Source organism: Eleginops maclovinus, chromosome 21 (assembly GCF_036324505.1).
Source record: "Eleginops maclovinus isolate JMC-PN-2008 ecotype Puerto Natales chromosome 21, JC_Emac_rtc_rv5, whole genome shotgun sequence".
NCBI classification, from domain to species: Eukaryota; Metazoa; Chordata; class Actinopteri; order Perciformes; family Eleginopidae; genus Eleginops; species Eleginops maclovinus.
The window spans coordinates 13,689,978-13,710,778 of record NC_086369.1 but is presented as its reverse complement, the minus strand read 5'-3'; the positions used below and the strand labels follow the sequence as shown (position 1 = coordinate 13,710,778).

The window sequence follows — 20,801 nt, the reverse complement described above, 5'->3', positions numbered from 1 at the left end:
ATCTCGAGTCAAACAATGGATGTGAAAAAATACTGAGCAAAAATACTATAAACAGAAACATTTATAGCCGTGTAAGTATGGTTGAACATGTTTAATGAGTATGGTGGCACAACCTGACACATATGGGCCTCTGCAATCCCCCATAAAGGTGCAACTATTTGCATCTCTAGGAAAAAGCCTAACAGTATTGAGAAGATGTTGGCACAGTGGGCTGCTTTTTACGACGTGTGACTTTGCTTAACATAGAGAAAAATAAAAACAAATAGAACCTGTACTTTCCCTGATTGGAAAACCGCCAAGTGCGTAGTTAAAAAGCTAACTTTAGCTCACTGAACAACGGCGGACGATTACTTTGAATATTTTTTTAACAATTCTTTAAAATAACTTACTAATATTCTGTAAAGACTTTCAATATACCTATCCATATAGTATTTTAAAAAAGCACAACATTTACACAATAAAGGATCCATGATTAAAGAAAATCAATTACATATACAGAAAAGTAAAAACAAAAAGAAATAAAATTACTGATTCATATGATCATAATTGATCTTATGAATAATGTCCAGGTCACAGGTAGCCGTGACTCTGTTTCTGGAGGGTGACCTGTGCCATGCCATTAGATAGTACCAATGTGGTATACTTCCAGTTTTCCCACAAAAAGGGAAAAGGTTTCGAGAAATGAAGCCAGAGATGTGTTTTGGTGAACCTATGGTGATGAATTGACATAGAAAATGGTCATTTCAAGGGTGTAAGAAACTCCTCCAGCATTATGTAAAACATCCTTATCCAACAGTGTTTTTGGAAAAATCTGCCATCCAACCTCTAACCTCCAATACGCTGTGGGTAAGCACATATTTGTCCTGTCGTGCAAACATCTGTCATCTGTGTTTTTGCTCCTGTTCAGACAGCAGAAGGTTGTTGAGTTTGATGACAATGTTTGCGAAGTCTGTGAGCTCCACAAAGTCCGAGGTGATGATGTTGACCCCGTCCAGCCCCGGCCTCTGAGCCTCCACCCAGGATATGATGGTGGGAAGGTTCCTGGAGGAGAAAGTGTATATGAGAAAGCAAACAATAACACCTCTGTTACACTCAACAGGCTGTTCAACGGATTCCCTGACCTTACAAACAAATATCTGAAGCCAAGTTTCTGTCTCTGGAAGGATTATTGTTATGGCTCTAACTTGTGCCAAACTCTAATCAGTTGTTTCTTAGCTGAACGTCTGTCCGTCCACCTCATTTCATCTGTTGATCAGAGTCTGAGATACATCATTTTGATTTGGGGTAAAAAGAACCTGATGGGAAAGAGTGAAAGGGAGTGCTTTGTTTCTGTCTGTCTGTCAGTGGCTGCATTCTCTGCTCGCCTTGCTTTGGATTCAAACACTCTCTGTTTCGGTTCTTGTCACAGAGGCACACCCACATCCATGACTCTGTATTACTTCCAACAGGCTCAAATTCTCCGCTACGTCTGAGCCGCCAGCAGAACAAAACCAGGAAGTCTGTTGTATATCCAGGAGTGATAAACAATCCCATTTCCTCGGAAGTGCAAAATTAGGCCTCCTCCTGTCTCGCCACAGATTCCGCTCAGGAGTTTTATAGCCCAGCATCAGTGGCTCTCTCTCACTTTTAAGGGTGGGTACTCTAAGTCAGGATTTCCACTTTAAGCTGCGGTTCAAAGCGCTAGCTGACTGCTAAACTGTGTGCAAATAATTGAGTCCTTACTTAGGGAAAGATCTCTTATCTGGGTGAAATGTGTTTCTGTTTTATCCACTAAAGTTTGGAAATGGATTAAGAGGATTATAGCTTATCCTTAGTCAAATAAACCAGTGTGAAGGGACATAATATTGAAATAGAGAAGTCCAATATAAATATAAGTCACAATCACAGAGAAGAATAACAATAGGACGACAAATGGATGCTTTTCCAGGAAATCAAACCGTTGTATAAGTAGTGTGGCGCGCAATATGAAAACACACATCACCACTAATCTGCTGCCAAAAGCATATTCTGTGGGGCTTTAATCATTTAATATATAAAACATATTGGTGAATGTTGGTGAAGACATTTGTATTTGACCTCCCCCATTTCAGTCTCAATTTGATTGTATCCCATGTCCTCTTCAGAAATGATCACATCATTAACTGTTCAAGAATAAAACATAAAAACACAGCTTTTGCTAAAATGATGACACACATTCATTAACTGGTCGAACAGTGATTAATTAAAAGGTGTTGTTTATATCATTAGGATGTTTCTGTAATCTGCATTCATTAGCACCACATATTTAGTTTACTGCAGTCAAGATCACAATCCTTTTTAATGTAGGCATTTGTAGCAGGGACTGTACTGCCCTCTGCTGGCAACACACAAGTATTCAAATTGAGTTGAGCATTAAAGAAAAGGACCAGGTTCGAAGATGACAATATAAACACTCAGGATTGTATTCCCAAACAAAAGTTATAAGCAGGTTTTATATTAAAATTCATGTATTAAACCTCTGAAGTTGACGTTGTATTAATCTTAGTCACTGACCTCTCCACCAGGTAGTTGCGGAGTCCCCAAAGCAGCCCCTTGGCCACAGTGTTGACCCTGGGTGTGAGGATGGCCTGAGACACGTGGAAGGAGCCATGTTTTGATCTGTCCTTCAGTGTAGTTTCCAGGAACTAGAGAGGAGAATGTCAAAAACCAACTTGGTGTGAGATTTTTGGGAACATAACTTGGGTTACATATGGCTGTTACTTTGTTTTTAAGCTTGAATCCATTGTGTATCCGGGAATTCCTGGTATCTGATAAAATAATAACACATGAGGCTTCCATGCAGGTGAGTAGTTACCACAGTCTTCTGACCTGTGTGAGCTTGTTGGGTTCGGTGGTGTTGGCCCAGGGAGCGGGGATCTTGTTACCAGGCCACATGACTGGGATGCCCTGAGCTGATGGATGATGGTAGAACACAATCACCTGAAGAGAAAAGTAAATAAAAGACAATTAGAGGAAAAGCTGCACAGACCGGGTATACCTCCGATAGCTTGTCACACTCATGCTACACTCAAAAAGCACCACTGTTGATATTTGAGTTAATATCCGGTGATTAAACTTATGGATTAATTTCTCTGGTCTTGCATTTACACACAAATTAGCCCTTTATATGCATACAACTTTTTGGCACCAGTGCTGCATATAAATTATGAAAGGACTTTTGATGAGTGGGCTCTTCTCTAAAGGGATTAAGCAAAGAGAACTGGTTGCGTGTCTTTACTAATGAAAGTTAATAAGATACTTTGGATTTCTTTGGAGCTGCTAATTGTGCAAATCTCTCCTCCTCTACTCTGTTTACTTTGTGTACTCTGCCTCCCTTTCTTCTTTGCCAACTAACCCAGGTACGGATTAGGGTCAAAGGAGCAGGAGCTAAACTGATAGTATCCGAACCAGGCACTGACATGCACATAGGACCATGCAGGGGGAATTGCACGCACACAGATATGTGAGAGAAGCTTGCTCATATGTTAAAGTATTACAACAACAAAAAAGAAATGGAAGGAGCGTCATCTCATTAACAAATGACGCCACCACTAATTCTTGTCCAGGAGGTCACAGGTGACAGGGATTACCTGACTTCAAGTGATAAGCGTGACGTCAAATACACAAACACCTCCATGCTGCTTTTACTACCTGAGCTTTAAAGGCTCTGAAGTCAATACCTTAAAACGACTGATTGGAATAGTGTCAACATGTCTTTTTAAAGTGTGTCAAGTGATGTTGTGCGTCCACTTTCATTGATGCATGTTCCTCTCACCTGGTACTTTTTCTGCCACAGGTAGTCCAGAGTGATGCTGTCCACTGCACACATGCTACAAAGCTTGCTGCCAAACACTTCCTGCAGCATGGTGAGGAGGTACACATGATGCTCTGTGCCCATCGCATAGTAGTGGTTGAAGTCTAGAAACACTACCTAAATCAATATAACTCAATCAGTTAGTGTGTCTGTGTTTCTTGATATCAGTGTTTAAGGAATGATTCTCACCTCTTTCCTGTGTTTGCTTAAGAAGGAGTTGATTTCCAACAAGCCTTCGCTCACCTGTGGGGGTGAAAGGTTGGAAATCACTTATTGCCTCAAACCTGAAGGTGACATACTACTTGTGGCAAAACACTTTTTGAAATAGGGAACAGGTACATATCACGAAGCAGGAAAAATGCTAGAAATGATGTTCTCCCCTGCTCACCTTGTGGCCAAACAGACCATGGATGAAGTAGATCTCCTTTCCAGACTCCCTTGGCTTGGAGGAGACTCGTAGATCAAAGTATCGGATTCCTGCTTCCAGCTGCTCTTTAAATGTGAGATTCTAGGAATACACACATCATTTATTACAGGACAGGCTTGAATGAAAGGCTTCAAAAACAGCTGTTCCACTGCAAAATACATACACTTTCAAAATCTACACCAAAAATCTGATTAAATGACAACTAAACACTTAAAAATGGCTGGGTTTGTACATTTGAACTCAGTACCTGGGTCATGGCCCACTTCACCATGACTTTCTTGGCTAATACGCTGAACATGGTGGCCAGGTACTTGACAAAGGCCTTCTGGTCCGGGCCCACAGGAGCATGCACATCCACCCAGTAGGTAAAGGAATCATGAGACCCTGCAAGAGAGATGAAGACAAATACAAATTGAATAGAGAGAGAATCAAATCCTATCCCTCTCACACCTGTAGCTTTATTGTTGTGGTATCAATCCAGGTGTGATGGACTGATGAGCAGACATCTTTAGGCACGACATGCTCACCTGGCACAGCAATGTGTTTGAGGGGCATGGCACTGAGCTTGGGGGGCAAAGAACCCATCCAGTCGGCATTGACATTGCCAATCCCTGCAGGTCGGGTCTTCATGACAGAATCAGTAAATTAAAAACTAACAAACAAGAAAACCTCCATGAAACCGCTCTCTGGTGCAGATGCAATCCTGGCAAGGGATTCCATTTTGCTCCCAATAGATAAACACTCCCGTGGACCATCTTGTAATGTCACAGTTTATCTACATATAGCTACGCTCTAAAATGCTGTCCACCTTGAACCGGGTTGAGTATGATCCGTCCATTCGCAGCGTTTCTTTAAAGATAGGCTATTGCGCTTTTGAGGCGCGCAGTTTTCCGACCGGCACACAACCAGCGGGTGGCTAACGACTGTGCTAATCCTCTTAGAGCAAAATTACACTTGTTATCCCCCCTAACCTGCTTCTTGTATTTACCTGCTTTGTGTGTTAGTGAGAAGACCACCACTTTGACACATGCTTACACAGAACATACAGGAACGTTGTCTTAATTCTAATTTAGAATCAGCAAATCATGAGCCTGTAAGAATAAATTTGCCATCCATGAGTTATTATTCAGCAGATAAACATGTGTTTGTAATCAACCCGGTGATGATTATATGGTGTATATATGGTTCATGATTTCGTATCTGTTTTATCATATTGTAGTTTAGGTATATTCTATTCATGGATCAATGTCTTTTAAGGGGGGGGGGTTGGATGTGACAAATAAGTTTGATCTAATAACCAGGCTGCTGATCTACATATGCCCATTGAAATAGTCAATTCACATTTTAAACAACTCTTACCTGTGATTGAGTCTGACAGCTCTATCTTGGCCCAGGTGAAAATCAAAACAGAACTATGGCTCCATCTAGTAGTGGAGCACCAGAACTGCAGTGTGCAGAAATGTGGTGAAGTAATGAGGTCTCACTCTGACCCTGAACATGTATGCAGTAAATACGCTGGACAATAGTTATCTTGGCGCACAGCTTTGAGTTTGAACAGCAAACAAATGATTAATCTTTGTCATTATGGGTCTTACCTGTCGCTTTGGTTCTTGAAAACACGAACTAAAAAGTGTGAAGAACTTCGCCAAATAAAGACTTTTAATAATACTGGCAAAACCACTTCAGGTTCATTTTGTCTTTCATAAAACCCCGAAAGTTAAATCTGTATATATATTTTTTAACTTAAAATCACACACACACACACACACACACACACACACACACACACACACACACACACACACACACACACACACACACACACACACACACACACACACACACACACACACACACACACACACACACACACTTACGCAGTCCCAGAAATCAATGCGCCTGAGCGCGCCCTCCGTCACCTGGCAACCAGCGTCAGGTTTGTATGTACGTTGCCATGGGGAGCAGTCACGCGCACGTACAGTATGGTAAGAGCTAGCTTTTAGATTTTCCCTCTGAAGAAACTTCGAGCTATCAGCAGCTGCAGACAACGGCCGAGGGAAGGAGCTACGCCCCTAAATGGTGAGTTACAAACTGGAAGAAAAGTGGAGTTACAGAGAAGGTGGAAAAAAATGGAGGTTGAGAAACTGAACTGTCAAAGCTGACAGGTCAACAACAAATGTTTCTCTGGTTTGAACTCTTTCTGGTTAACTCCACTGTCTATTTACTGGATTCATATCTGTTGTTTTTTAGAGTTGAACTGGGATGTCTTTGATTTCCCTGCTGTGTGTTACATTGACTGTTTATGACAGTAAAGTTTAAGGGAAGCAATTAACTCCAAATTTACTTTGTCAAGTAATCACATTTAGAATGTATGATCCAATTCAATCCCTCTGTTTCCTTTCCGCTGTCCAGTTAGTGTCCACGTGTTTTCAATATAATTGACCTTGAATAGCTTCCTAATGTCATGTGTCCTGGGTACTTCTTAATTCCCTTTAAATCCCTCCACAACAGATTGCCATATGTGAAAGCTGAGTGCAGGCCAGCAGTCCTTTGGCTGGCTTCTCCACTTGTCTTAGAGCTTATTGTTTCAGTGAGACTTGGAAATCAGACAAGGTTTTGTTTAGAGAAATCATTTCTTGTCTATATACAGCATGCACAACGTATAAGTAATCTGTAAATATTTACATATTTGTAATTGTACTGATTATTAGGAAACATAGAGCTTAATCCAGTTTGGACATTTTGTTTGGATGGCCCCATTCAATGAAATATACACTAATCTTACTTTGTTTGGTGACCCTTGGCTATACCTGCATCTTGATTTCTTTTAATCTAAATACAGCACGTCAGTGAACGACAAGCTTTACTTAAACTTTACCTCCTTTAAGTTTCAAGTAAAATAGCTGACGGATGGAATTCAAATCCTAACCAACGCTCAAAACGATGCTTTCATAGCTTTAAATGTATGAATGCTTTTCATTGTTCTTCAACAAATCCATCTATTAACAGTTTGTCCCAAAACAAAATCAGGTTTTCTTTCATTTTATTACCTGGATTATGTCAGAGTATGCTGTTGTTCAGTCTATAGGGCTACTGCTGTTTAACCACCTCTGTTGTGTGAATGAAGATATTCTTCTGATGGTTGATGAAGAAAATAAGGTAGACTTTCTCTGTGTCTTCTTTTAGAGAAACTGAACATAAACCCAGCATGAGTCCTTAATACAAAAGGATAAACTAGGCTTAAAAAAGTTCAGGGAGGCTTCTCACTTTACCTTATGAACCCTTAGGTAAAAGACACGAGTCAGGTGCAAGAATACCTAATGATGATATGATACCTATGCATTAAAATAAGGGAAACATATTTTACAATCTAAAAACAGCAGCTTGGACAGTGAAACATTTCCATACCAGAGAATTAAACGACATCAGTCTGACAGGTGCTGTTAAAAAAGCCCTCTGGCTGAATATGCATCACAACATTATGATGACTAGGGCCTTTGGCGTAAATCCAATCCTCCAGGCAGGGTGCTTGGGGAAGGTAGGGGATGCCGGTAAGCATGACGGTGATGTAACATCCTATTTACATCCCTGTTGACTTAATCTGCCTAGGGCTGGCTTTGTCATCTCTCTTGGGTGGTCATGTGCAAGCCTCCTACTAGCGAGACACACGCCTAATCCTCCTCCCTGACGGAACAACAAGAAGTGCTCCTCGTTCAGCTTTGCACATCTAACGAAACTCCTTGTTTTTGGTGATTTCCAGGAGTGGGTGAAGCCTCAAACTGTTGGCGCGGTGCCCATTTTTGGTTGACCTACATGACCAGGATCCAGTCTTTCTAACAACGGATCAGGCACTGCAGGATGAGTGTAGAACTGCAAGAATTGGTGAGAATCGTGACATACTGGGCTTTTCAAAATTCTGCCTTCTATGTAAATAGTTTTTCTCAGGAATAGGCAGATGAAAGACTTTCAATTTTCAATTGGACTTTACTCTGTTTTTTCTCCTCTTATGCAGAAGGAAAGTTAACACGCTAATGAAACCGCCTTGAGAGATGATGAATCGCTACACCACCCTGAGACAGCTGGGTGACGGCACCTACGGCAGCGTGCTGATGGGGAGAAGCAACGAGTCTGGAGAGCTGGTGGCTATCAAAAGGTGAGGGTATTGATCCTTTTCAAATCTAATTATTGTCCTCTTTGTTATAGCATGGAAATATTGTTTTGTAATATTTTGATATTGTGGCAATAATCAACTTGGTATTCCTGCATTTTACTTGCGCTACTTTCCTTCTTTCTTTCTCTACATCTTAGTATATTGTATAATTTAACAGGCTTCACCTTTGACAGGCAAAGGACTTAAGATTTTAACTACACTTATGACAATAAAACCTTTAAAACATAAATATTTTTATATTTCTCAAAGCTCATACTGTGCACAACCTAGTTTACTTTGAAAAGTGTATAAAATCTCCAATAACAACCCCAGAAATATGAAGACATCACAAGATTAAATAACAATACTGCAATGTTGCAATATAACCAAACTCAGAAAGTACACTATTCATGTTTCACTTTTAATATACATGCTCTCAAAAAAACTTAAATTTTGCTTTCTCTAAACATCTTTAACAATGTTCAAAGTGAAGTTGAGGACATTGTATTCCCACCATCACTAGGGCAAACATACCGGCTAACATGCCTTTGTTCCAGCAGCGTGGCGGCAGGGTTCAATTATAGATGAGGAACTGGGGAGATGCATCCACCGGCTGATTATATGGTTACCATGCAAGGCAATACATGTGGTGACGGTGAAAGGCAGTGAAAGTAGAGGGAGTGTGTCGGGTTGCTGTCATTGTGGAAGGGACGACAGAAACTGGCAGGTGACCAGAGGGGAGAAAAAGATATGTGCACATTCTGTGACTCTTACATAACGGCTGGAGGAGGGAGAGGTAACGCTGATCAGAGAAGATAAGCTGTCGTAAATGTGTCCCGCATACCAGCTGCTGTTTGGTTTTAATGTATATAGCAACACATACTGTGATGACAACTTAATGCAACTGGATCAAGATGTATTTCACACTTTATTTAAGTAGAGACGTTAATGGTAAAGATTAGGTAACATCACTTTATGTGTTGAGCTTTTGCTGGTTATATTCTTCAAATGAAATGAGGGGAAAATTGAGACACTTCAAAAAAGCTGAATTATTGATGGAGATACACAAAGGAATATTGACTCTACTGTATGTGGGTGTAAATGATATGCCCTGCAAATGTAATGTCTTCTTTTCTTTAGTTGCATGTGCTAATTAATATCTGGTTTTGCCTTTTTTTCACACAGGATGAAGAGGAAGTTTTATTCATGGGAAGAGTGTATGAACTTAAGAGAGGTGAAGGTAAGGATGGTCCTATAATCTAAATAACCCTGTTTGATTCCAGAAATAATGTCACTGTAGAGCAGAACGGTGTCATATTTGTATCGTTATTCGAAACTTCTCCCATGATTTGTCACACCAGTCTCTGAAGAAGCTGAACCATGCGAATGTGGTGAAGCTAAAGGAGGTGATCAGAGAGAACGATCACCTCTACTTTGTCTTTGAGTACATGAAGGAGAACCTCTACCAGCTTATGAAGGACAGGTAAGAAGACATTAACACACACACAATGGTGATGTCTGCACAGAAGTGTAGTTTGAGCTTCAAGAGCTCCCTGTTTACAGAGCAAACAGTTTAGACATGTGTACCACCAAAAGGGTTGTGATGTAACTCAAAGTAAAAAATGGTTTCCAGTAAATATTTATATTTCTGTCACCAAAACATGTCCTATATACCGTGCATTAGGCTCCTCTTTGTATAAAGCTGCCACCTGACTAACCCCTTCTCTGGGGGAGCTCTGATGTTTTTGCTAGATTGGAAACCCCAGGTGTAAACTGCACTCACTCACACCTGGGTTTGTCAAATTTGAAAGGCAAAGAGCAGACGAGTCAGGGAAGATTAGGATGTTTTAGGTAACAGTTCATCCACGAACATTTGTTTCCCTCTTACCGGAAGTGCTTTTGATCAATCTAGATAGTGTTGCAGAGTGTTGGAAAGGTGGATTATATTGAGTAATGGTGTCTGGATTTCTGGTAAGAGAGACTGATTTACTTTAGAATATTTGGCAATCCTCACCAAAACAATCTGCATTTTAAATAGCCGTGCAAGTAAGAGAAACAAAACATGTTATTCAATTTTGGGGTGAACTGTTCCTTCATGTGTGCTATGCTTTTCAACTCGTTTTATCAGTGTGTACAAAGGGAAACATAATGTGATTTTATCTATCGATTCTTTCATAAGCAGGCTCCTGAATCCTATACATTTTATGTTTACAGAAAAAAGTTGTTCCCTGAATCAATTACAAGAAACATAAGCTTTCAGATTTTACAAGGCCTCTCATTTATTCACAAACATGGTAGGTGCACTGTGTTCCCTTCATGCTCTGCAAGTGCATGAGAGTGGTTGCATACAGCAAGATTCATTGCATATCGCCAATGAGAAGTTAGTAGTAGTAGTACTTCAACAAAAGTTCTAAATAGGCAATCTGGTGATAAATGAATATGAATCTTGTAGTCTGTAAACCCTTAATCATCTGACCTGTTGCTCTGCTTTACTATAAAGAATGGATGTGTGTAAGTTTTGGGGCATTTTACAGAAATGCATCAAACAAATTGTATAAATCCTTGCTCTACCTGCTAATTTCTTCCACACATCCAGAATGCATGTTCTTTTCAGGATTTCTTTTCTTTTGACTGCTTTTATTTCATTATTTTTAACCCTCTTTCCTTCCTTTTCTATCTCTTTGTTTGCTGTTAGAGAGAATAAGATGTTCTCAGAGAACGAAATTAGGAACATCCTGTTTCAAGTGATATCTGGGTTGGCTTTTGTACATAAGCATGGTAAGAGGCTTTACTCTGTCATACTTCACATGTTCTGGAGTAGAATAACTTTTCAGTAGTTGGTTTGGGTGTATATTGAATGTTGTGCTAAATGCACTACCAACATTTGGATGCATTCCCGGCATGAGGCAACTAAAGAACTGTCTACAAAGCAAGAACAGGAAGCTAAAACAGCTTGCTCAAGGTTAGAGAAACAACGTGGCCATGGTTAAATAATAAAAATGTCGAATTCACAGACCTTCAAACCTAGGCCACCAGTCTACAGCAAATATACACCCAATCACCAGCTCCACAGTTTTCCCTTTTTCTTCCTCTAAATGGTGCTAAAGTATGAAATGCTCATGTAGAATAGTAGCATCTGATTGTAATCTGGCTATGTATGCTTTGCACAATGGCTCAGCTCAATATTGACCAATCTACAGGATTCTTTCACCGGGACATGAAGCCAGAGAATCTGCTGTGCATGGGTCCAGAACTGGTGAAAATAGCAGATTTTGGACTAGCCAGAGAGATCCGCTCCAAACCTCCCTACACAGACTACGTTTCAACCCGATGGTGAGTGTACTGTCCATCAGCTATCTAAAACACAGAGGAGAAATATGTATCAATTACAGTGTGCTAGACTGCTTCGGTTCAGATGCATGTTCTATTCACATTGTGAGCAATATGCAGATTTTACATTTCTTTACTTGAGTATATTCTCTGTGCAGGTACCGGGCTCCAGAGGTCCTGCTCAGATCCTCTACCTACAGCTCTCCTGTTGACCTGTGGGCTGTGGGCTGCATCATGGCTGAACTCTACACTCTCAGACCTCTCTTCCCTGGGAACAGTGAAGTGGATGAGATATTTAAGATCTGCCAAGTTCTAGGCACTGTCAAAAAGGTGGGAAATAACTTACTGTGGACGAGAACAACATAAAAACACTTGATTAATAAGTCAAATATTCATTACCCATCTGGTTGTCTCTTCCCATAGACGGATTGGTCAGAGGGCTACCAATTAGCTTCTGCTATGAACTTTCGCTTCCCCCAATGTGTGCCCACCCACCTAAAGACCCTCATCCCAAATGCCAGCAATGAGGCTATCACCCTGATGAGGGATCTGCTGCAGTGGGACCCCAAGAAAAGACCTACTGCTGTACAGGTGGGGGAGAGTAAGAAAACATAGCTTTATTTGCATCCTAGTATCCTAATCCCAGTTATTTTTTACCAGTTCTGAAGCCAACCTGATTCCCTCTGGCCCTCTGCATCACATATTCCTATCATGCACAAACCCTGGTCAGGTCATTACATGATTAAACATCATTTTTCCACTGAGACGGTTGTGTTACTCTGTGGGCCCTGAGTTGGAAACACCTTACCAGCGGGAGGGACTTTTCCATTCTCTGCTTACAAAGCTCCCAGGTGTAGGATCACATCCAGTTTGAGCTGATTCCAAGGAAGCTATTCAAATTAAATGTAACTAACTGAAACATATATAATGTTTTGAGTCTGCTTTGCACGTTCACCCTTCTTTCTTTTTTTAAATCAAAGTGAAAGTTTAACACGCTTCTGTGTCAAAATATGAGTTTTTGGTGTCTACGTCCCTACAGGTTTGAGAAAATGTTCAGAGTGATCTGATTGACAGAAAACAATGATTGGGGATTATTCGTAATAGCTAAAGGACAATCTGTATTCTTCCCTCCCAGTCCCTGCGTTACCCATACTTCCAGGTAGGCCAGATCTTAGGGCCTCGTCCTCTGAGCCAGGAGATCAAGAAGGTCCAGGCCAGGCCGCTGGCCCAGAGGCAGGTCTCGGAGTGCAAGGCTGATACCCAGCAGTCATCCTCTGACTCCAAAGCCTCTACTTCCTCCTCCAAAAACCATCATCAGCCTCTTCAGCAGATCCCCCTTCCCCAAACTGAGAGTAAAGCAGAAGGGCATGCAGTGAGTGTCACAAACGTTAATGTAGTTCATGTTGAATAAGAGAATGAAGTCACCTGAGTTTATGCAGATTCAAAGACATACATAACGGAGTCTTTCTGGTCCCTTACTTTGCAGAAAGCATCGCTGTGCACTGAGAACGCTGGGGGAGCTGGGATGGCGGTGCTGAAGAGCGGCCGGCGTCGCTGGGGCCAGACCATCGCCAAGAACTCAGACAGCTGGGAGGAATCGGAACCCTCAGAAACTGCAGTCTCCAACTCCAAGAAACCCAGCCTGGTGGACGCAGAGGAGGAGAGGGGCCCTCAGGAGCATCGCCCACAGTAAGTGCCCTAACAGAACTGTGTCGGATAACAAGGATTTACAAAAAAACATTGTGAATTGCAAAGAATTCTTGTTGAATTTAGTTGCCTCAAGCATCTCACATGTATTAATAGTTAGTTTAAGTATGTATGCAAACGTTCCCAACCTTCCCTTAATGATTATTTTCGGCACAGACCCTTAGAGTGTCTTCTTCATGTTTTCAGGCCCAAGCAGTGCGAGCAGAAGCCTCTGTATTCCTACAGCACAGTCACTAAGCTACCCAACAATGTTAAGATTGGCCAAATGGACCCCAATCTCCCAGGATCTGCTGCCCGACAGCACTACCTGAGCCAGTCACGGTACTTACCAGGTGAGACTGCATAACAAGCAAAATGTATCCTTAAAAAGAGGTTACCAAAGTGCAGCGTTTTATAAGCAATCTTTCCTTTTGTTTTATAGTTTTGCATCATTTTCCCTCTTACAGTCTCTATAGGAGTGGTTTAATAGGTCAGGTGAGCTATTGTCAAGCATGACTGCAGGAAGATCTGGTGTTTAATGCTTAATGACACTTACTATTGAAAGAAAACCTAAGGATCAGTTAGTCGAAATGCAAATGTCCGTAAGTATTGGTCCTAAAATCAAGGCGTCATCATCCTACTGTAGGTCACCTGATCAGAGAGTTTCTGAGAAAATGTATTGAAGTGTCTGTGTTGATTTTCATCACATCATTTCTGTTGCTTTAAGGGTTGATTGGCAAGCATCATACTTCTTCTGGAGATAAGGAGTTGAGTGGTTTGACGCTGCGGGACTTGTGGGAGAACTCCTCAAACACTGTAAATAAACCGCTTGCTCCTATTGGAGGAGGATTATCGGTCACCAGAGCCAAAGCAGGTAAGGACTAATGTCTAAAGTAGAGGTGTTAAGTGTCCAGATTTTACTAACATGGTAATGAAATGAAATCTATCAGAGATAAGAATCACGACCACACCTCCACCCGCCTCATTATGCCCTGCAGTGGAAACCTGGCGACTGTCAGTGTCACACATTACAAGACTGTCTTCTGTGCCACCAAGGCACTACATGCTAATGATGCAGCTAATGTCTCCTGATCAGTAGTTATGGAGCCATGGACAAAGCAGGGTTAGGAGTGAGTCTAAGTGTCTGCGACTTTAGAGAAGGGAGACCTCTATAAATCATTTGTCATGTAGACAGACACACAATATGGGTCCCTGCTGTGCTCTCTTCTTCTTCTGTCTCTTTCTTTCACCCCGTCTCTCCCTCTCTATTGCTTATTCATGACATTAAGACTGTCGGTGTAAGATCAAGTGTTCCTTAAAAGGCCTTCAACTGCACCCCCTACTCATTTGTCCCGGCACTTGTTTTGATACCCCTATGCATGCACCAATTTTTACATGACTCTGTCTCACCTGTTTTTTCTAGATGCATCAGTGCTAACATGACATTTTTCTCATAGATTTCTGTTTCTCTTTTTCTCCTCTTCTTTCTGATTGCATGCATTTCTTCTTCGGCTCTCCTTTTCCGTGTCAAACTAGAAGACAATGCCTCTAAATCTGAGGATAGCCCAACAGAGAAAACTGTTAAAGAAAGAATACTGGAGAAGATTGATCCCTCCAAAGGTATTTTATTTCACGTGAACTTTTGTGTTGTATTTTGAGTGTTTGCTGATGCAGCAAGCTTCAGTTATTCACCCAGCATCTTAACATGTGAATGAACCCAACTACCAAAGACTCTGCAGGAGACAAGGGTACAAATACACAGTTTAGCCAAAGTACTGAGAGCTCCAGTTGCTAAATAGATGTTAGATTGCACTACAACCACAACATCTTCTTAAGGGAACAATGAGGCTTTTCACTAATTACCCCGATAAGCATCTGTGAGCTGCAGATCGATGGAGTCGCTGCAGCAGCTCAATGACTTCAATCACTCGGCCTTAGTCATTTGTTTGGGTCCTCAGTAGCTTCTGCATATGCAGTAGCCACTTCACACACGTTAACACATAATTTGTATCAGTAAAGCCATGTGTGAGAACATCTATTAGGTGTGTTTACTAAACTTTACTTCATCTGTATGTTTTAAATGGTGCATCTTATTGGTGCCCATATGACCGTGAGAAGAAGCTAATGCTAGCTAGGTACCTGGAGGCTGCTAAATTAAATAAAGAAACATTAAGTATGTTTTTCTCCTCTTTTAGGGAACTTTGTGAGCGCCAAATACAACCTCTCTGGCGCTTATATCCCTTCATTCCAGAAGAAAGAGGTGGGCTCAGTGGGGCAGAGGATCCAGCTCGCTCCTTTGGCGGGTCAGCACACAAGTAAGATTTGATTATGCAAAGCTCACATAATTATTCTTAATACTTTTACATCAGGTAACCTCCCTTGATCCCCCTGTATCCAGCTCCAAAGGTTGCACTCAGTATGCCATGACTATTCATACTCCTTTACTCCTTTTCTCTATTCAATTTCTTACTTGCAATATTTCCATCCAGTCTCTCACTTCTTACTGGTACTGTTTCTCCTCTTTCTTCACCCTTTCAGTCAATCCTTCTTCTTCTCCTGATAACAAAAAAGAGAAATCAAAATCTGCAAAGGCCAAGCCTGTGTCCAACTCCTCTTTGAGCGAAAGTAATGAAGGTATTGGCCTTTCTTTAGTAGTTATTAGCCTCTTTTCTTTGCCTCTTGAAAGGATTCTTGCTTTCTTCCTTGCATTGATGTTTTTCTGTTATTGTCCAGTGCTTTGGCAGCTGCTTAGAGTACCCTTTTTATAAATGTTCCTTTGATGCCATGAAGAAATCCTATTTATTTTTAGCCGGTGTGGATGTGTCTTATGATCTTAACCTGGCCATGAAGCTATTGTGTTTATAACTGTGTTTATTAAAGATAGAAGACTCACAGACTTGCCTGTTCCTCCAGATTACGATGGCTGGAAGAGGAGGTCGGACAGGACTCAGATGAAGGGGAGCAGCTACTCAGCCCTGGGGAAGACTTCTGGGAATCTCCTCACCCGGGCTCCCCCCGTGCAGCCGGTCCACGGCAGGGTAGACTGGACATCCAAATATGGAGGAACTCGGTAGAACAAGTCGTACAGCTTCGCCTGCTTGTTGGACTTTACTCCCTAGAGTTTTACACACACTGAAACCCTACAGGAAATGCAGTATGTTCCCTGAAACAACTAATAAAGAAATCGACAGAAGTAGCTGGTGTGGGGGGGGAAGCAGTCACAAAGGAAAGGCTTTCAGGAAACAATTGCATAATTCTGTTTCCAGAGAGCCCAAAAAATGTTACTGTAAAACATGTTTTGGAGATGACGGTTGCCATGATGCTGAAGCAAGACTGATGCTTTCGGCAAGACAGTCCCACTGTACTCCAGTGTGAGCCAATTCTACGGTTAGTGTTGAGATACTCTATGTACAAGTTAAATATAGCATAGCTTTTCATTTTTATACTCTAGTTGATCATTATTGTCAAGTATTGCTTTAATACTGATGGAAAAGCACTAACGGTAACTTATTAACAGCTGCTGCAATGTTCCTGCTTTACATTTCACAACATTATTCAGTGTAACATCAGAAACGATCCCTTCAACTTATTCTGTGTAACGCAAGACAACTGCACACCTATTTGTATTATGCAATGATTGAATTGAACATTTTGTAAACATTTTGTACAAATAAATACATGAAATGTCATAATGCAGTGAAGGACAAGACAACCGTTTCTATTATATAAACAAGGTTCTATATTTCATCCTCAAATATACACTTTTACAAAAGGACATTAACGGTCAGCAGTGAAAGACAAATGCTGACATGAAACAGATCATAGGGTCACATCAGAGTCTTCACTCCATCAGGACTCCTGGGGTTTCTGGAGCAGAGCCAAACTGAGCTTCCCCACCATCACAAGACTGGAAACAGAAAGAAAAGGAGAAATCACATCACTGTTTTTGACTTTAAGCTGAGGCAGGTAGAGATTTTGAGTGACTTCGTAAGAGCCATCATCTGGGGTCAACAGAAAAGGTCTATTTAATCTCACAGACACATTAGTACATGTTCTTCCATAGAGGCAACCACCACACCTTGTCAGAGTCATCCTTTTAACTTCTCCTTGAACGTGTTCATGTATGTAAAATATATCACTCATATAAGTATTATAACAAATACCTTGCTGCAGCCATCAAGCCAGCTGGCATGAACTTCCTGGATCCGTAGAACCTCTTTCCCATCACACCAGTCAGAGCTCCTGATGTAACTGGAAGACACCAAAGGAGGACAAAACAGGATGCATTACAGCCAAATAAACACATTACTGTTCTTGTTCAGAAATTGAAATCCTCCTAACACAAACAGTGTTGTGAGTATAATTACCAAGGGACACCCAAACCGCTTTGGGGTCATTGGAGATCTGGTAGGCACCAAAACCTGCAAGGCCGCCGAAGAGAACACCAGCGGCGAGTGAGGGGACACTGCCTGAAAGAGAGAACACACAGCAGGTCAACATCTGCATTTATAATATCCACAGGACTAGAGAGCACGCACAGACTGGTGTGTATAAGAGTAACATACTTTAGTGGTATGTGCCGTGAAAATAATAGAATGAAATAGATATTTAGAAAGCAAATCGCCTTAAATATTGAAGTTGGCCCTGAGTTTTTCCTTATACTACTTAATGAAGATGTTTAAAGGAGATGCAATGATAACAAAGACAAAAAGCGAGGCAACAACACTGCAAATATCATATCTAAAACATAGTGCCTGGTAAAGTTTGCATGGTTTTTACACATTCAAAAGCATACATGATAATACAAAATACTAGGATATAAGATTACCTGCTTTTACGTAACCTATGGCTCCCCCAGAAGCGATCAGGGCCGCGTAACCATATCCTACCCAATCCACAGACATGTTGGAGACCTGCAAATAAAACAGCGTATGAGTAGACCAACATTAACCATTTAGTTCAGACAGCTTCCTGTTTCAAACCTTACAACACTTACAAATGCAACACCAAAAGGACTGTCTGAAGAGCTGTTACACAAAACTAGCTGAGGGAAGAGCAGGTAGAGAAACATTGTATTATAAAGAGCGTCCTCCTGCTCTGACACAGTAGTGCTCATCTTATCAGAAATCGTTACAATGTGGACCAACGGAGGATACATGCGTGTGTCTGGTTTACTCAGATAAGGCTAGCTGCAGTGCAGGCAAGTCACTAAGGACCTTTACTTAGTTCAGATGTGTATTTGTATTTTGAGTATTTCATGTTTTTGCTACTTAGTACTTCTATTCCACTACACTTCAGAGGTAAATGGTGTACTCTTAATGCACTACATTTATGTAATACCTTTAGTTACTTTACAGATTGGGATTAATGATGTGAAGTATACAAAGCCATTAAAACTAGCTGCACCTTTACCAGCTTTGATAACATGTTAATGCATCAATGAGTTCTTTGTATTTTGATGATAATACTTTGGTCTTTTACTCAAATAACATTTGCAACGCATGCCTTTTACTTATTCTACCTCTGCTTATACTTGCATAAACACCAACAGGACTGTCTGAATGCTGCAGATCACAGGTGTTACACAACACTGGCTGGGGAAACAGCAGGTACAGAAACATAGTGTCATTATAGGGAGTTTTCCCTCTGCCTGTCTGTTTTTAAAGAAGTCGTTACATTGTGTGTGTGTGTGTGTGTGTGTGTGTGTGTGTGTGTGTGTGTGTGTGTGTGTGTGTGTGTGTGTGTGTGTGTGTTTAAGGCTTACTTAGATAAAGCTAGCTTATTATAGCCCTTTAGCCATGCACGCCTACCCCAAACTAGCATCTTTGTTGCTACTACACACATGCTAACACGACGGCTTCCAGAATATATACGCCATTGTTTGATTTGTATTCAGAGCTTTAAACGTCTATAAATGCAAGTATGAAAACGTGAAACAGAAGAATGCTCCATACAACCTTGCTATTTCTGTTTGTCCTCTGTTAGTCACAACACACAGCAGCCTGTTCTCCACCGAGCACAATTTAGTGGTACACACGCAAAACGCGGCAGGGTGCCTTATGGGAAATGTAGGCCGTAGTGATTAATCGGAGGCAGGTGCTGCTGCGTTCATGAAAACCTGAAAACGGACCCCGGGTTTGGGATCCCCCACCCTCAAACTAACCATTTCCCCTTCGCTTCCCTGGACTTGAATGCAGCTGAAATGTCAAGGGCTCCTATGATCCCTGTAAACCCTAAACATTTTAAAGGTTTATTTAAATAATTGTGTTTTTGAACGTAGCATTTTGTGAATAATATGTGTAATGTCTGCATTCATGTAAAGCTTATCATATAAATACAAACAAACCGTGTAAAATACACACAGGTTTTTGCTTTTTTTCCTCCCTTGACAGTTTTTCTCTTCAAACTTTCCTTTTTCTCTTTATCTTCCCATTGTACTTGAATGCAGCTAAAATGTCAAGCTCTTCATTAAGTCCTGCTCAACCCAAGGTTTTAAAGATACATTTGTATAATTATTTATAAAAGTAGCTTATGTTGCATTAAACATTTGGTGTCTTAATATTTGTCAATGCAAACAGAAACTAACAGGTGCGATTTAAAACAATAATGGAGCATAACGTGTAGGATTAACGAGTAATTAACACGTTGGTAATAGCACCATTTGTTGTACATCATTTGACACTGCCACCTCTTAAGACTGATTATGTACCCTTGAGCAAAGCGTCCCCATCTGTTTCAACACGGATGTGCATTAGACAACAGAGGATTATTTCAAAGTGATTTGCTCTAAGGCAAATAAAGGCTTTTGTTGTTTGATATGCCATCATGAAATGTGGTATTATTTTTGAGTGTGGAAACTAAACCTCACAAGAGTCTTCCTATCATTTAATTGTCTCACTAACATGACAGTAACATTTGTCTTATTTCTATCACCACTAGATGGCACCACAGGATTATAATCTGATACTTTTAAAGCCATATCAACACCTCGAGTTTATAGTAGACTTATTTTTATTTTATTTAATACTATTACATGTATTCTGTTTTACATTCAGAGACAAAAGTCTGCACAGAGGCAGAACAAAACACCAACACACATGTGTGTTTTCAGTAGTGGAGCCCTGCTGGGTGATTACCGTGAAAATGGTCTTGAAAGTCTTGGAAGTGTGATTAAAGTTCATAAAGACAGACAGGTGGATGAAATCAAAAAGATGACTTAACCAACTCCAAGGAGTCCAATAAGGTTTGTAACTTAATAAACCAAACCTGTTCCTTGTGACCACCTGCTTTTTTGACTGGCATTGTTTTTTTCACTTACTGGAATGCTTCACAGACATTCTCATTTGGTTTCAATTACATGCAATATTTTCTGAAAT

General features: G+C 40.8%; 3 protein-coding genes across 11 annotated transcripts; 1 reads left to right on the top strand and 2 right to left on the bottom strand.

The window, feature by feature from the left end:
- Positions 1–130: 130 nt before the first annotated feature.
- plcxd2 (phosphatidylinositol-specific phospholipase C, X domain containing 2) lies at positions 131–5,146 on the bottom strand. The gene is made up of 8 exons (XM_063912946.1): positions 4,787–5,146; positions 4,507–4,643; positions 4,221–4,340; positions 4,022–4,075; positions 3,794–3,949; positions 2,848–2,958; positions 2,533–2,663; positions 131–1,041 (listed from the first exon to the last, which is right to left on the bottom strand). Exons 1-8 carry the CDS (start codon positions 4,887–4,889, stop codon positions 882–884), a joined length of 972 nt encoding a protein of 323 aa, XP_063769016.1. The 5' UTR covers positions 4,890–5,146; the 3' UTR covers positions 131–881.
- A 1,067-nt stretch (positions 5,147–6,213) lies between these two features.
- mak (male germ cell-associated kinase) lies at positions 6,214–17,117 on the top strand. 8 transcript variants are annotated; one of them, XM_063912954.1, is made up of 17 exons: positions 6,214–6,338; positions 8,020–8,141; positions 8,272–8,412; positions 9,595–9,649; positions 9,771–9,892; positions 11,105–11,187; positions 11,610–11,742; positions 11,898–12,069; positions 12,163–12,330; positions 12,875–13,111; positions 13,226–13,428; positions 13,633–13,778; positions 14,153–14,299; positions 14,965–15,045; positions 15,621–15,740; positions 15,964–16,059; positions 16,339–17,117. In XM_063912954.1, the coding sequence occupies exons 3-17, from the start codon at positions 8,309–8,311 to the stop codon at positions 16,497–16,499; spliced, it is 2,028 nt and encodes a 675-aa protein (XP_063769024.1). In that variant the 5' UTR covers positions 6,214–6,338; positions 8,020–8,141; positions 8,272–8,308; the 3' UTR covers positions 16,500–17,117. The 8 variants fall into 8 exon arrangements, with proteins under 8 accessions (XP_063769024.1, XP_063769022.1, XP_063769023.1 ...); XM_063912952.1 differs by having other exon boundaries at positions 14,962–15,045; XM_063912953.1 differs by lacking the exon at positions 11,105–11,187 and adding an exon at positions 10,624–10,703 and having other exon boundaries at positions 14,962–15,045.
- A 23-nt stretch (positions 17,118–17,140) lies between these two features.
- tmem14ca (transmembrane protein 14Ca) lies at positions 17,141–19,512 on the bottom strand. Of its 2 annotated transcripts, none has more exons than XM_063912962.1 (5): positions 19,383–19,512; positions 18,254–18,338; positions 17,793–17,894; positions 17,589–17,676; positions 17,141–17,332 (listed from the first exon to the last, which is right to left on the bottom strand). In XM_063912962.1, exons 2-5 carry the CDS (start codon positions 18,327–18,329, stop codon positions 17,275–17,277), a joined length of 324 nt encoding a protein of 107 aa, XP_063769032.1. In that variant the 5' UTR covers positions 18,330–18,338; positions 19,383–19,512; the 3' UTR covers positions 17,141–17,274. The 2 variants fall into 2 exon arrangements, with proteins under 2 accessions (XP_063769032.1, XP_063769031.1); XM_063912961.1 differs by lacking the exon at positions 19,383–19,512 and adding an exon at positions 18,422–18,556.
- Positions 19,513–20,801: the final 1,289 nt, after the last annotated feature.